This window comes from Mixophyes fleayi, chromosome 1 (assembly GCF_038048845.1).
Source record: "Mixophyes fleayi isolate aMixFle1 chromosome 1, aMixFle1.hap1, whole genome shotgun sequence".
Lineage (NCBI taxonomy): Eukaryota > Metazoa > Chordata > Amphibia > Anura > Limnodynastidae > Mixophyes > Mixophyes fleayi.
In genome coordinates this window covers 285100998-285115137 of record NC_134402.1, presented here as the reverse complement: position 1 = coordinate 285115137, position 14140 = coordinate 285100998, and the positions used below count along the sequence as shown (strand labels likewise).

The 14140-nt window shown below is 39.0% G+C and overlaps 1 protein-coding gene across 1 annotated transcript in view; it reads right to left on the bottom strand.

Annotated features, from left to right (window-relative positions):
* Positions 1-14140, bottom strand: part of LOC142149482 (transmembrane channel-like protein 2-A) — a 50485-nt gene that overhangs the window by 14521 nt on the left and 21824 nt on the right. The window contains exons 5-10 of the mRNA XM_075204869.1: positions 11956-12046; positions 7351-7432; positions 5287-5393; positions 3046-3144; positions 2633-2775; positions 1393-1540 (exon numbers count right to left, since the gene is read on the bottom strand). Coding sequence (XP_075060970.1) covers positions 1393-1540; positions 2633-2775; positions 3046-3144; positions 5287-5393; positions 7351-7432; positions 11956-12046 — 670 coding nt within the window. The remainder of the gene's footprint in view (positions 1-1392; positions 1541-2632; positions 2776-3045; positions 3145-5286; positions 5394-7350; positions 7433-11955; positions 12047-14140) is intronic.

Genomic DNA, 14140 nt, shown 5'->3' with positions numbered 1-14140 from the left:
CGTGTTCGTTTGGAAAACGTGTGTATTGCAAGTAATACTGCACCCTCTACTGTAAATTGCAGATACTACATATCACCTCGGAGTTCTGTGAGCTGTATAACAGACTACGGCCTTGTTTTTTTACATGGTTATAGCACTCCAATGTGACTCCATATAATTTGCAGTATGGAATACATTATTCCATTTATAGATGCAAATTGGATGTTTTACTCACAAGTACTGAACCGTAAAACATTTTGTAGAACAATACAGAACTATTGTCCTTTTTATTGATATAATAAGTATTATTTTTGACAGTCACCCACCCTAGTAACTACTGACACTAATTTTATTTCCATCATATGAGATTTAAAACATTATATTATTTCACTTTCTCTTATGTAATCTATAATTGTTATTTCTTACCTGCAGAAAATGCAGACACCTCTATCCTTTCATCTCATATAAATGCACCTATCTGTTTGTGCCCACATTTGGGGATGTCTCCCTGTGCAAACGATCTCCATGATCATTTGGCAGAAGTGGGATTGCGGACGTTGGAAAAAGTATAAATGGCACTTTAATGTCCTGCCTGTCATTGACTTTGGATCATCCCAATTTTCTCCTAAAATATAGCTGATTCCATCCTCATTTGTGTCTTAAGTAAATCATGAGAGTAAGCAGACATCAGGACTGACTATATTTCATATGCTCCATGTGTATACTAATATTTTTATTACATTGTAATTTGTGTGCATTCGCATATGACATGCATCTGAGTGCTGTACATGCGCCCAATTTGAAGAATAGGATGAATTGTGAATATCGACACCTTCAGAGCACTTGTAAAAAGTATTTCCTTTTGTAGGAAATAAGTCCCCCTGGTACAGTATAACTATTAGCTAGAATTTAGCTACAATAACCACAATCCACCCAAAAAGGGTCAAACTTTCACTCTTCCTGCAGTCACCATTATTTTTACTTACTAGTCAATATGCTTACCGAAAAACAGGTGTATTTATGCAGAATTAAGCGCACAATGTCACAAAGGGGCATTTGCTCTTCAGTGTTGCATATTTGCAGTGTGCTAAATTACCCTTTCCAAGGTTTATATGACTAGGTATAGGCTCCTATGGTAAAACTTTTTGTTTAATGATTTCATTTGTTACTATATTGTTTTATATTGTATTATACTTTATTATATGATTACTTTTTCATTTACTACTTTGAGTGTCCAGCACCAGCAAGTTTAAGGTTAGATATTATTCCATGTTACTTGTCTTACATATTTTGTCACTCTGTCATGAATCTGGCTCATGGATCATGAGATCTTAATGAAATAAAATCAACTTAAACTATTGCATTCCATAATATTAGAACCACTTCTTGCTCAAAAAGTAAAAAAGTAGTTACCTTGAAGGTAGTTGTAATTGATGCAAATTTATTGTCTGCTGTTTCAGGGTTGCCAATAAGATAATCCCAACTTGTGAACATTTTCCAACTGAATATAAAATTATCATCGTCTCCATCAGCTGTGCTTTCATTTATATTCTTTGCCATTCTGTGCATGAATAAAAGTGCATTGATATATGGGAGAGAATGTATTATTAGTGACAATATATTCCACAGCGTGTTACAAAACAAGCACTGTTGTATTTACAGGATTACAAAAGAAATACAAATCTGTGTTAAAATTGGGATAGACTGCCCTTATTTACTTATAATGTAATGATGTTGTGCAGCAAGAATGCAACGGCAAACTCAACGCATCCAATATGCAGTTTATATGTTGTATGCCTGAGGTTGCTGTGTGCTAAAGGTGTTTGCATGTGTTTGCAAATGTGTCCACAAAGCAAACAGCACAGAGTTTTACTTATTCATTTCATTAGCAGATTTATTTCAATGGGGTTTCCAGAAACTCCATTTCAGTGTGACAACAACTGTGGACATACTTGAGTGGAAACCAGCCCACTTACTACTATTAACAGGGGCACTCGCAGAATAGGGCAAAGACCCAGGAACAAGAGCCAGGCTGGTCAATGCAGGACTGAAGCCTTAATGGGGACAACCCGACCCACCCCCCAAACAAGAACATTGTAGAACCCTCCTTCCACAGACTACCAGACATGTGCTGAATAGAGCAGGGGGTCTTCTCAGCTCAACTAGGCTGTGGGAATTTGGGAATATTGCAACCCCTGGAGTGGCAAGTCCCAGTATAATGTTAAAGGGTACTAAAAACACCTGCCAACCCCTGCCACTTGGCAGGGGTCCATATGTTCCTTCCCTTCCCTTCATCCCTGTCCTTCCACTCCCTCCCTTGCTGTGCATATACAAAAGTATCTCTCTGCAGTAAACTGTCAAGCAGCAAAACAGGACAGCTTAAAATTTACCCAAAAAAATGAGAAGTCTTAGTTGCATACATAAATACTATACATGTGTATGCCATACACCACTGGCAAGGTGCCTTGGCTTAGAGAATCATAACAGGATCCATATAAGTTACCACTGGAATGTAATAATAATAATAATAATAATAATAATAATAATAATAATAATAACATAAATGGTTTTTTTCCTTCATATAATGGCAAATTTGTATGTAATTATACATATTCATAGAGGTTATTATGGAAGAAGCAGCAGAGATACTTACGTCTTTATCACAACTATTAAGCTATAGCCAAATACACCAATACCACATAAAAAATACGATAATGGCAGTCTGTACTGAAGTGGTCCAATTGTCCTTTGATTATTGTAATAGCCATAGAAAAGAGCTGAATATTTTAAAGCTCCCTGCAAAACATAAAACTTGTTTAAGTAACTTAAAAAAATATGTTTTTTACAGTGTATGTCTCATCGATAAATTAATTCAGCAAACGTAACTGCAATAGAAGTTTAAGTGAAGTTCAGGAGCAGAGTGTTTTGTACCAGGTAGAAGAGATCATGTTGGAGGGTTTGTACAAAAACTATGAAAGGTTTCCTCTGAGGTTGTTTAAAGCAGTAATCCCATATAATAATAATAATAATATATTATTAATAAATAAATAAGTTTGTTGTCTTTACCCCAAACTCACTGAGCACACCATAATTCATTGATGTTTCCTGCTCATCTCTTGGTACCGTCTTTCTTGGAATGCTTCCATTCGGTAGTCCCATTAATAGCTGTTTTGTAACAAAAATAAACAGTTTGTATTACTTCTTAGACTGATGCCATACCTGTGTTGTGACAGCAATGTATTTCTACTGTTTACCAATGCATTTTAGAAACATTTATATTAGGGATTGAGATATTTATCTGCTACGTAAAATTCTCCTTCTTATACTTACAGTATATACAATAGCTTTATACAGCTTATGTGTGACAGGGGAATGCTTTACATTAATTTCAATGGCGCATCATTTCAGCAGATCAATTCCAGAACCTCCTAACTTACTTAATATTTAATTAATGTGTCCCCAATATTATTTTTCATATTATTTGCCCCCATCGTATTTTCTGAGGTGTCATATATACATAATTAACTACTATCTTCTTATTTTCTTGATCCTTGATCCATCGCAAAATGAGTTGATGTCCTGTAAGTCAGCCTAATAGACAGGCATCCAATCGGGAGCGGTCTCTTACCTCTTCTACAAGAAAGGTCACTGTTAAGGAACATGAATGCCCATATGTGCCGTACCCTTACTACAGGACCCTTACTACAGTCTATGTTTTCAAGGGGGGAACATAGAGGGGAATGAGTATATGCACATAGTCAATGAATAATGAGGGCATGCAAAGCTCAAACGCACGTAGTAGCATCTGATTCAAACTTTAGACATCTCAATGGTACGTGTACTTCTGTCGTACCGCTTTGCACTAGCTAAATGCTAATACATGTGTTTGCATTCAGCAGCAACTGTAAAAATGAATTATATGTACAGTAGACATTATTAACATCCTAATAAATGTATTTTATAGGGGGGTGGACAAAAACATTTTTCTTCTTTTTAAATGTTTTGTCATTAATGACTATGGGCCTGATTCATTAAGGATCTTAAATGAAGAGGATCCTTATTTCAGTCTACTGGACAAAACCATGTTACATTGCAAGGGGTGCAAATGAGTGTTCTGTTTTGCACATAAGTTAAATACTGACTATTTTTTCATGCAAAAGAGAACACTCATTTGCACCCCTTCCATTGTAACATGATTTCGTCCAGGAGACTGAAATAAGGATCCTCTTCATTTAAGATCCTTAATGAATCAGGCCCTATATTATAAACAGTTGACATTCATTGAATACTTTTTATTTTTCTGTATGTTCTGCTGGGGCTTTATATTCCACATATATATTGGACGCATCCTGCAGTGCCTTCTTGGTCAGAGCAGAGCGGACCTAGACCCATATTCAAGTAGAGACGGATCTTCAGATTGCTCCTTGCTGAATATAGAAGTTTCTTTAAATATTTATTTAGTTTTTACACATAGTGCTTTGCCCTAAATCGCATGTGATTTAGGTATTATGAAACCAACACACATCACATCACATCTCCAGTGATTTCAGATTCAAAATCACCCAAAAAAAGAAACTCTAGTACGTCTCCACCCTGGAGTAGTAAAGAGAATGAGATAGGCCCTAATAGTGCCATAGAAAGAATAAAAGATACAGAGAATAGCATGGAAACAGAAGCAGTGTCCTGGTAGGAGAAAAGCTGCAGTGGAAACTCCATCTCAGCTCAGAGTCACTTTCTGGTCACAAATTTCAAACCACAAATTTGAATCAGTTGTTTATTGATAACTGTACCACGATCATGTTGCAGCCATTGAACTGGTGAAATAGATAATCGTAAGATAGAGTATACTAGAACAAATAATTCCTAATGCTTCCTAACTACTAATTAGCTAATCGACATTAGGTAACTCAGCCAACCCCTTCTTATCCTTCAGAACCTCCATCATCTATTTATAGCCAGATAAGGACTGCTGGAAGACCAAATGCTTCTACATAAATATTTTATATGTTCAAAAAAGGTAGCATACAACAATAAGGAAAAGTCATACGCTGTCTAGCTAATTGTAGATTAAACACTACAAACTTCTGTAAAGCACTACTAGATTTAATATTTAGAAATGAAGGCAAACTGTTTACTCATTTTTTGTTTGGCTGTCAATATTAGAATTTTACTCTTATTTCTGAACATAAAAACTGATGTTTCTACATATAAAACTATATAAAGTCTAAAATATTGCTATATTGTTTTTTTTAAAAAAAAACACAGAAATTATTTTAGAATGTATTGATCTATTAACTTGTTATTTACCTCAGGAATGACAATCAATCCAAGAACCATGCATAGAAGGATTAAGTTAACACCGTACATCCACCTCAGGAATATAAAGTATGATGCCACTGATGATCCAAAGTGACCTTAAACAAAATAATAATAAGTGACAACTTACTAAAAGCAGCATAATTACATATGTATTTAAATAGCTGTATTATACACCTTCACCATGATTGTACGTTAAGGGACTTCTGAAGAGTTTGACGTACATCTGTTTTTTTTGTGTAAGATACAGATTTCCATATAGTGCATGTACACAAAAATTACACAAACATCAGTATACGGTTTGGCATATCATTTGACTTGCTTCTCTTTACATCTGGAGAGACGGACCAGGGGCAGGCAGAGACTGGCATACATAGCCCAAGTACAGTAAAGGCTTGTTCACATAATTGCGACACAATTATGGACACATCCACAGATATGCAGTACAGAAGGTGTATTTCCTGCAGGTGCTGGAGGACTGGTGCAATAATACACAATGATGATGACTGAGCAGCACAATGTATGAACTTCTGATTAGCTGATTGTGCATTGGATTCAGTGTGTTGGATCTTGGCTATGTCTACTGGACCTTGCTGTTGGATCTCTGCCTGCCCTTGACCTATCTGCCTGTTTATTGACGTTGTGTAAGTCTCCTGCCCTTGGAATCAGCTTACCAGTAGACTATCCTCTTTTGTGTCCTATCTGTCTTGTTTTGCCTACATGTTGCTCCATAGCTGCAAGTCTCCTTCACTCTACCTCGCTCACGGCTGTTAACAACTATACACTACTGGAATCACGTCCTGGTGACATCCGAGTACCAGTGAACAGTGTGGTTTCAGGAAAGGCAGCTGCTAATGGTGAAAAACATCCTGCACCATAGGTTCTGTGTAGGGGCTATCAGTCGCCGATTGTGGGGTTCATATCATGCAGTCAATATGTTTCACATTTGATTAGTAAAGGGAAAAACAAGAAATGTTTGTATTCAATTTAAATTAATTGAAATTTGTATTTTGCATTTGTTTTTGTTTTTAACTACATTTTATATTGAAAATTCAACTTTTCCATCAATTATTAATTTTAAACAATATTCTTGCTTGTGTATATGATACTTTATTACATTATTATATTGTGGAGAAATAGGGTAATGCTACTTTTGGATCAACTTCTAATATGGTTGAGCCACAAATCCAACCTATCGCTATGCTATCGTGGTGTGTAAATATGTACACTTGTATGCCTGACATATGTCTGGTGCAAATGATAGTGTTTGAGCTACAAGCTTCTTGAGATATGTCTGTTTCAACACATGTATGTAGATGCATGTATGTCTTTCCTACACATATACAGAGCGCAATTGCGTACACTTCAAATGAGCCCGTTAGTTTTCCTCATACTAAGTGTCAGTAGTTATATTAATCCTGTATCTCCCTAATTATTGTAAAAGTCCAATAACTAAACAGTTACTGTAGGGTTTTCTGGAATTATTTTTTCTGACAGTACTAAGCTGTGAAGTATTGCGTGAACATGGTAGTCATATAATGCAAGATTGCAGTGTATTTTACTATTTTCCATGGCAATGAAAACTACAATAATAGGGATATAGTTAGAAGAGACCCTGCTTATTACATAACTCCTTATCAACTGAGAAGCTGGTTAACAATATTAGGGATTGTTTTCCCAGTGCGCCAGTCTGACCCTCATTTAGGCCACAATCACTGCTTTTGCACTATGCTGCTCTCACATTTAGGTAGACAGTTTCCCAGTCTGTCGTTCGATCATACAGGGATAATTTTGTGTGGCAGGTCAATGATATGCATAATAAGAATAATTGGGAATGCCGGGGTACACACTTGACAGACCAAAGTCTAATTTATCTAGATCCTGATTGGCTTTTATTGAAACTGCTTGTAGATTTAGGCTCAAATAAAACATATTTGAAATACTGACAGTGCAAAATGTATTCTAACAATAATATGTAATAATAACAACAACAACAACAACAATAATAATAATAAAAATAATGATGATAATAATAATAATAATAATTCCACTTACTTTCAATTTCCTTGATTTTCATCTCCCATGGTATACAAGCAGTTTTGAAATTTTCAAAATCTCTTTTAAACTTCATCCATTTCTATAAATGAAATACATATTTCCATTTGTATAAACATAGTGTCACAAAACTGTATCCATAAGAAATCCAAAACAAACAAAGCAGAAATCCAAACAAATCAATTATAATTTCACTAATTTGAATAAACAGGAGACATGAAACTATACTAAAACATACTTGCCAACTCTCCCGGAATGTCCGGGAGACTCCCGCATTTTGCGAGAGTCTCCCGGACTCCCGGGCGAGTGTGGCAATCTCCCGAATTCTGCCCACTTCACTAGGAAGTGCCCACTTCCTAGTGAAGTGGGCAGAATTAGATCCCAAACGCCGCGATTCCCGATGAATCGCGGCGTTTAGCCCCGCCCCCCGCTGTCAAATGACGCAATTTGCGTCATGACGTCACAGGGGGCGGGGCCGAAATGACGCGATTTTGGCCGCCCCGCCCTCTCACGCCCCCCTCCACTGGCTGGCTCCCGGAAGAGAGCTGAAGAAAGTAGGTAAGTATGTACTAAAATGTATTTCAAACTTTTTTCACACTACACATATCACAGTTGAAGATAGTGAAGTTTTACTAATGTACACGTTGTACTCTTACTAAGGTTGGATAAAGTAGATCATCGCTATTTTGCAGCACAGACCATCATATGTTTGTCAGGCCAGAGGCCTTCTGAGGAGTACAATAGAGAAAACACTAACCGGTATTAGCGCTACTGAACTAGCAGGTGCGGAGTCTAACGTACACCTGGTGTTCGCCAGGGACCCCCGCAAGGAGGTTTGGACTTCGCTGCACAGGGTACGCAGGTTGCGGTCCTACTAGCCAGTTGCTGGTGTAGTGTAGAAGGGTCAGACAGTGCGGGTCGAGCAAATCAGGAATATACGGTACCAAGGGGAATCCGAAGAAATAGTCAATCAAGCCGAGGTCGCAGTACAATATGGGTCACACAGATAACGGGATAGTCGCCAAGCCGGGTCACAACGGAGAGCAGGAACAGTAGAAGCACACTAGGGAGAACCAGAGCAGGGAAACCAGGAACACTAGACAGGAAACCTGTTACTCTGGCACCCTAATGGCGCCAGAGCCAGGTTTAAATAGAGGCAAGGTACAGCTGATTGGTAGGCTCAGGGGGCGGCACGATGAGGAGAAGTAGCGTCCCGTTGCTAGCAGGGCACATGCGCCCGACAACACCGCCCAGCCGGAAGCCGCAGCGGAAGTCAGACGTCCGTCTCCGTCTGACAGGGTGTGACAAAACGAGTGTGATATGTGGATTATAGCAAATACTTTTTATAGCCCATGCTTTGTTCCCTAGCTCACCAGACTACAACTGCATTGTCCAATAACATGTGGCTAAGGGGACATTGTAGTTCAGTGTACATATGTATATTGTGTATTATATATTGATGACTTGATTCATTCTCCCCCCTCCTTCCTCTACAGGAAGCATGGAACAGCTGGGGACCCTGTGACATCACAAAGTAGTGTAAGGGGTTAATTTTAGGAGGGGCTCACTTCTACCTTATCCTTGGAAGTAGGGGAAGCCAATTAGCATCAATTGTTCTCCTAAGAACTAGTCCAGACGTGCTGTCTGCATCCCAACAGGGGGCTTTTGTGAAAGTACATCTCATCTTCACTGCCCTGTCCAAACCCCCTAGTCCTGCACTGACCAATGGTTAAGGAGAATAGACCCAGGGGTTTGCCCAGGGAGGGGAAAGACTGTGAAAATTAGACCTGGGATATAAGGAATGACTCCAGGGGGAAGGGTGGTCATGCTGGGATTTCATTCATGAAGGTGCATCTAGTTTTGAATTATCATTTTCTAACTAGTCTCTATATATGCAGCTGAGAGGGATCCATGGGTCGTGAAGTCTGGACAGCAGGTGACTATATCTCCTTAAGTTATTGGGGTAAGGGACAGATAATGTGGTAAATCTGCCTGCCATTTATTTACTGTTTGTACATAATATTCTAGTGTTGTTTGTATGACAATAAATATACTGTTGTATTTTTATAACTGCATTTTGCCTGAGTGACTATACAAATCCTAGAAGGTACTGGGTAGACTTCCCTGGCATAGGAAGGCACCCATGGGTGGCCAGCCAGCGTGAAGTGGGTAGCATTTGGCCAGATACACCCGGTATCTTCACAGAGGGGATCAGCGGGGACGGCACCTGACAATGTTATCTCTGTATTGCTGAAAACATGTCCCACTTAGCAAGTAGCAGTACATAGTAATAGTATCTATTGCTGGGTCATTTCAGTCAAAACTCTGTGAATGAAACTAGACAACTAAAGGTGGCACATTTCATTATATCCTACTGGAGTGCTAGCACCACTGGAATAATAGTATTCTCATAGCATTCCTGGCTGGTTGACAGTTGATGTACAGTTACTGCCGTCCTGATGTTGTGATGTTGAGCTGAGATTTAAAAAAATATATATTTCATTTCATTTATATCAGGGTGCTCTTTCCAGCCCTACCTGGTGAATTGGGACAGAGAAATATGTCTGTAACTGACACACTCTGTAACCAGGTAGGAGCCTTTCAATATGATATTCCCATGTACGGAAATTGTCTAGGACTGGCAGCCATACCCACTGTCTTTGGTGTCAGATAAAAAGCAGGGTCTATGTGATAGTCTGCAGTGTTGTGCTCTAGGCTCTACCCATCCATCACTATTATACATTTTAACGTGTAATCTACATTAAGATAATTACAGCTACAAATGTGCTTTGTCATATCATCATCATCATCATCATCATCATCATTTATTTATATAGCGCCACTGATTCCGCAGCGCTGTACAGAGAACTCATTCACATCTGTCCCTGCCCCATTGGAGCTTACAGTCTAAATTCCCTAATATAGACACACACTCACACAGACAGACAGACAGACAGACAGGTAGAGACTAGGGTCAATTTTTGATAGCAGCCAATTAACCTACTAGTATGTTTTTGGAGTATCATGTGCTTTTGTAAGGTGTAATAGGAATCTCGCTAAAACTAAAGACTGAGGCCTTGTTTCTGATGCCTCTATGGCCATGTGAAAAGCAATCCCTTGAATTTTATATAAATATCTAAACCCGCACAACTAAATCTTGTTTTGTATCTGAAGGGGTTTATTTTTTCCCTTATTTTACATGAATGTGGGGTCTCTAGACCTGCCTACCGGTACCATTCACCAAAGACAAGGGGGATCCTGGAAGTGGTCAACATTTAGATGCTCCCCACTTCCTTCTCAGCACCAAGGGAAGAGAACACTAGGATGGCGGCTATCACAATAACTATATGATCACAGTCCCATCATGTAGATTTTGTCAACACCTAATTCTAAAAGCGTATTTCTCTGTTCCCACGCTTCACTATATGGAGGCTAGGAAGACCCCCAAAGAAAGAAGGATTTATTTTTGTATTACCTAAGCCCCACACTGATCCATTTGGAGGCAAGAAGTACTGTGAGTACAGGAGATTATTTTACTCTGGATCCACAACTGATCAGGTGTGACCATATAGTAACAGTGACACTGTCCACACGCAATGCTTTTAATGCATCTGTGAGCGATTTATCCTAAGCTCGATTTAGCCTAAACTACATAGTGAACAAAGCTTTTACATAATTTAACCATTGGTGTCTATAGGGGACATATTCACACTACCTATTGAGTTCACAGAGAATGTAGGAGGTACCATGAAAAGTAGACAAAATGGCAAGAATGGATCATGGTCTTTTCCAGGGCTTACTGTGAACATAATTGGCAATTGTGGGAGGGGATGCAGCTACTACAAGGCCTGGAGGTAAGGGTGGCCCACAATGCTGTTGCCCCCCTGGTTGTCTGGAGCTTCAGTGGTATACCTCCACACTCAAGGGGCACCCACATTATCTCCTGAAGTTGGTGCTCTGCTCTGAAAAGAGCAGAGTGGACTGAAGTTGCATGTGCAGGGAGTGCATGTGCCGTTCCGCACATGCTCTGAAAAATCCTCCTCTCTTCACTTTCAAAGCAGAGCGGGGTGCCTATGAGGATACATAGGTATTGCCATGCCCCTACTATACTTTGCTATGGAGCCCAGCACAGCGGAATTTCATGACTGGTGTAAAATGAGTACTACACCAGTTTAGGTAGCATGTCTTGTGTGAAATCGTTCTTATTATGCCCAGAAAAGTGGGCGCACACATATGCACCCATGCAAAGTTTTGTGACACTTACACATGCTTGCGCCTGGATAGGTGGGACGTATATATTCTAAGGTAAGCCGTATACATGAAGTGGTCAGTGGAAGGTGCATATAGCAGATGAGAATGATAACTATCTCCAGCACTAGCAAACTACTTATGATTGGTTGTTTGCAAATGCTAGTCTTATACTGATTGGTTATTTCTTCATCGCTCAGACATATATGGGGAGTTGTTTCTGCTGTATTTGCTACTGTTGATGGCTGGTTTGCATTTGGTTACTAATTGCAGCTTTTTAATGGTGAAAATTGTATCTGCAATTTGGGATGCAATTGCGGTCATTCCTACGATTATAAGTGATACGTGTGAATTTACCTTAGCCATCATAATTTTATATGCATAGAGTTTTCTCCCTTTTCCTCGGCCCAGTGCACCTTCAAATTCTTCAACAAAATCATGAGCTTCCCTGGTTAAAAGAGTCAATGTTACACATTTTTCAACAAGACGGTTAGACACAATTCTTATGGATGTCTGCTCCATTTCACTGACAATTTAAGTAGTAAAACTCTCCTAAAACAGTTATAACTGAAGAAAAAGCTATATTCAGAGAGTACAGTCATGGCCAAAAGTTTTGAGAATGACACAAATATTATTTTTAACAAAGTCTGCTTCCTCAGTTTTTATGATGGGAATTTGCATATAATCCAGAATATCATGAAGAGTGATCAGATGTATTGCAATTAATTTCAAAGTCTCTCTTTGCCATTACAATGAACTTTATCCCAAAAACAACATTTCCACTGCATTTTAGCCTTGCCTCAAAAGGACCAGCTTACATTAGGTCAGTGATTCTCTCATTAACACAGGTGAGAGTCTTGACAAGGACAAGGCTGGAGATCACTCTGATTGAGCTAGAATAACAGACTGGAAGATTTAAAAGGAGGGTGGTGCTTGAAATCATTGTTCTTCCTCTGTAAACCATGGTTACCTGAAAGAAAACACGTGCAGTCATCATTGCTTTGTACAAAAAGGGCTTCACCAGTAAGGATATTGCTGCTAGTAAGATTGCACCTAAATCAACCATTTATCGAATCATCAAGAACTTCAAGGAGGGAGGTTAAATAGTTCAAGAGCGCCCAGCAAGCGCCGGGACTGTCTCCTAAAGTTGATTCAGCTGCGGGATCAGGGTACCACCAGTGCAGAGCTTGCTCAGGATTGCCAGCAGTCAGGTGTGGGTGCATTTGCACACACAGTGAGGCAAAGACTTTTGGAGGGTGGCCTGGTGTCAAAAAGGCCAGCAAAGAAGCCACTTCTCTCCAGGAAAAACATCAGGGACAGACTGATATTCTGCAAAGGGTACAGAGATTGGACTGCTGAGGACAAGGGTGAAGTAATTTTCTGTGATGAATACCCTGTCAGATTGTTTGAGGCATCTGGAAAAAATTTTGTCCGGAGAAGGAATGGTGAGCGTTGCCATCAGTTCTGTGTCATGCAAACAGTAAAGCATCCTGAGACCAATCATGTGTGGGGTTGCTTCTCAGGCAAGGAAGTACGCAATTTCTCCCAACCACGAAGAACAGTTTGGTGACGAACAATGCCTTTTGCAGCATGATGGAGAACCTTGCCATAAGGCAAAAGTGATAACTAAGTGGCTCAGGGATCAAAACATTGAAATTTTGGGTCCATAGCCAGGAAACTCCCCAGATCTTAATCCCATTGAGAACTTGTGGCCAATCCTCAAGAGGCAGGTGGACAAACAAAACCCCACAAATTCTGACAAACTCCAAGCATTGATTAGGTAAGAATGGGCGGCCATCAGTCAGTATGTGGCCCAGAAGTTGAGTGACAGCATGCCAGTGCAAATTGCAGAGGTCTTCAAAAAGAAGGGTCAACACTGCAAATATTGACTCTTTGCATAAACTTAATGTAATTGTCAATAAAAGCCTTTGACACTTATGAAATGCTTGTAATTTTACTTCAGTATACCATAGCAACATCTGAAAAAATAGTCTAAAAACACTGAAGCAGCAAACGTTGTGATAACCAATACTTGTGTCATTCTCAAAACTTTTGGCCATGACTGCAAGAGGCAGTGGAAGGGTAGAGTGCAGGACATAATTCCTAACTCATGTTTGACAGAAAAAAATGGTGATACATTAAAATACAAATGTATTCCCTATACAAGTCATTATTTTTGTTTACATGATGAAAAGCTATATCTTCCCATATACACAATTTTAATGCCATAAGCTTGTAGCATATAAATAACTCCATAAAGTCATATATTACAGAAATTAAGCACAACTATTTATTTTAATTTGGCACCATAGATGTAAGTGTACTATTCGATTCTTTACAAATAATAATAATAGTAATACCAGCAATAAACAGGTTGAATCCCAGACCCCAGACCATTAAAACACAGTACTCTCCCTGATTCCAGACCTATATCTACTAAATAAGACACAAATAATTATATGCTTTATAGCTAAGATTTTTGGATTTATTTCCTCATAATTTATAGCATGTTCGATGCTTTCATTCCCACTTTATCCCTTAC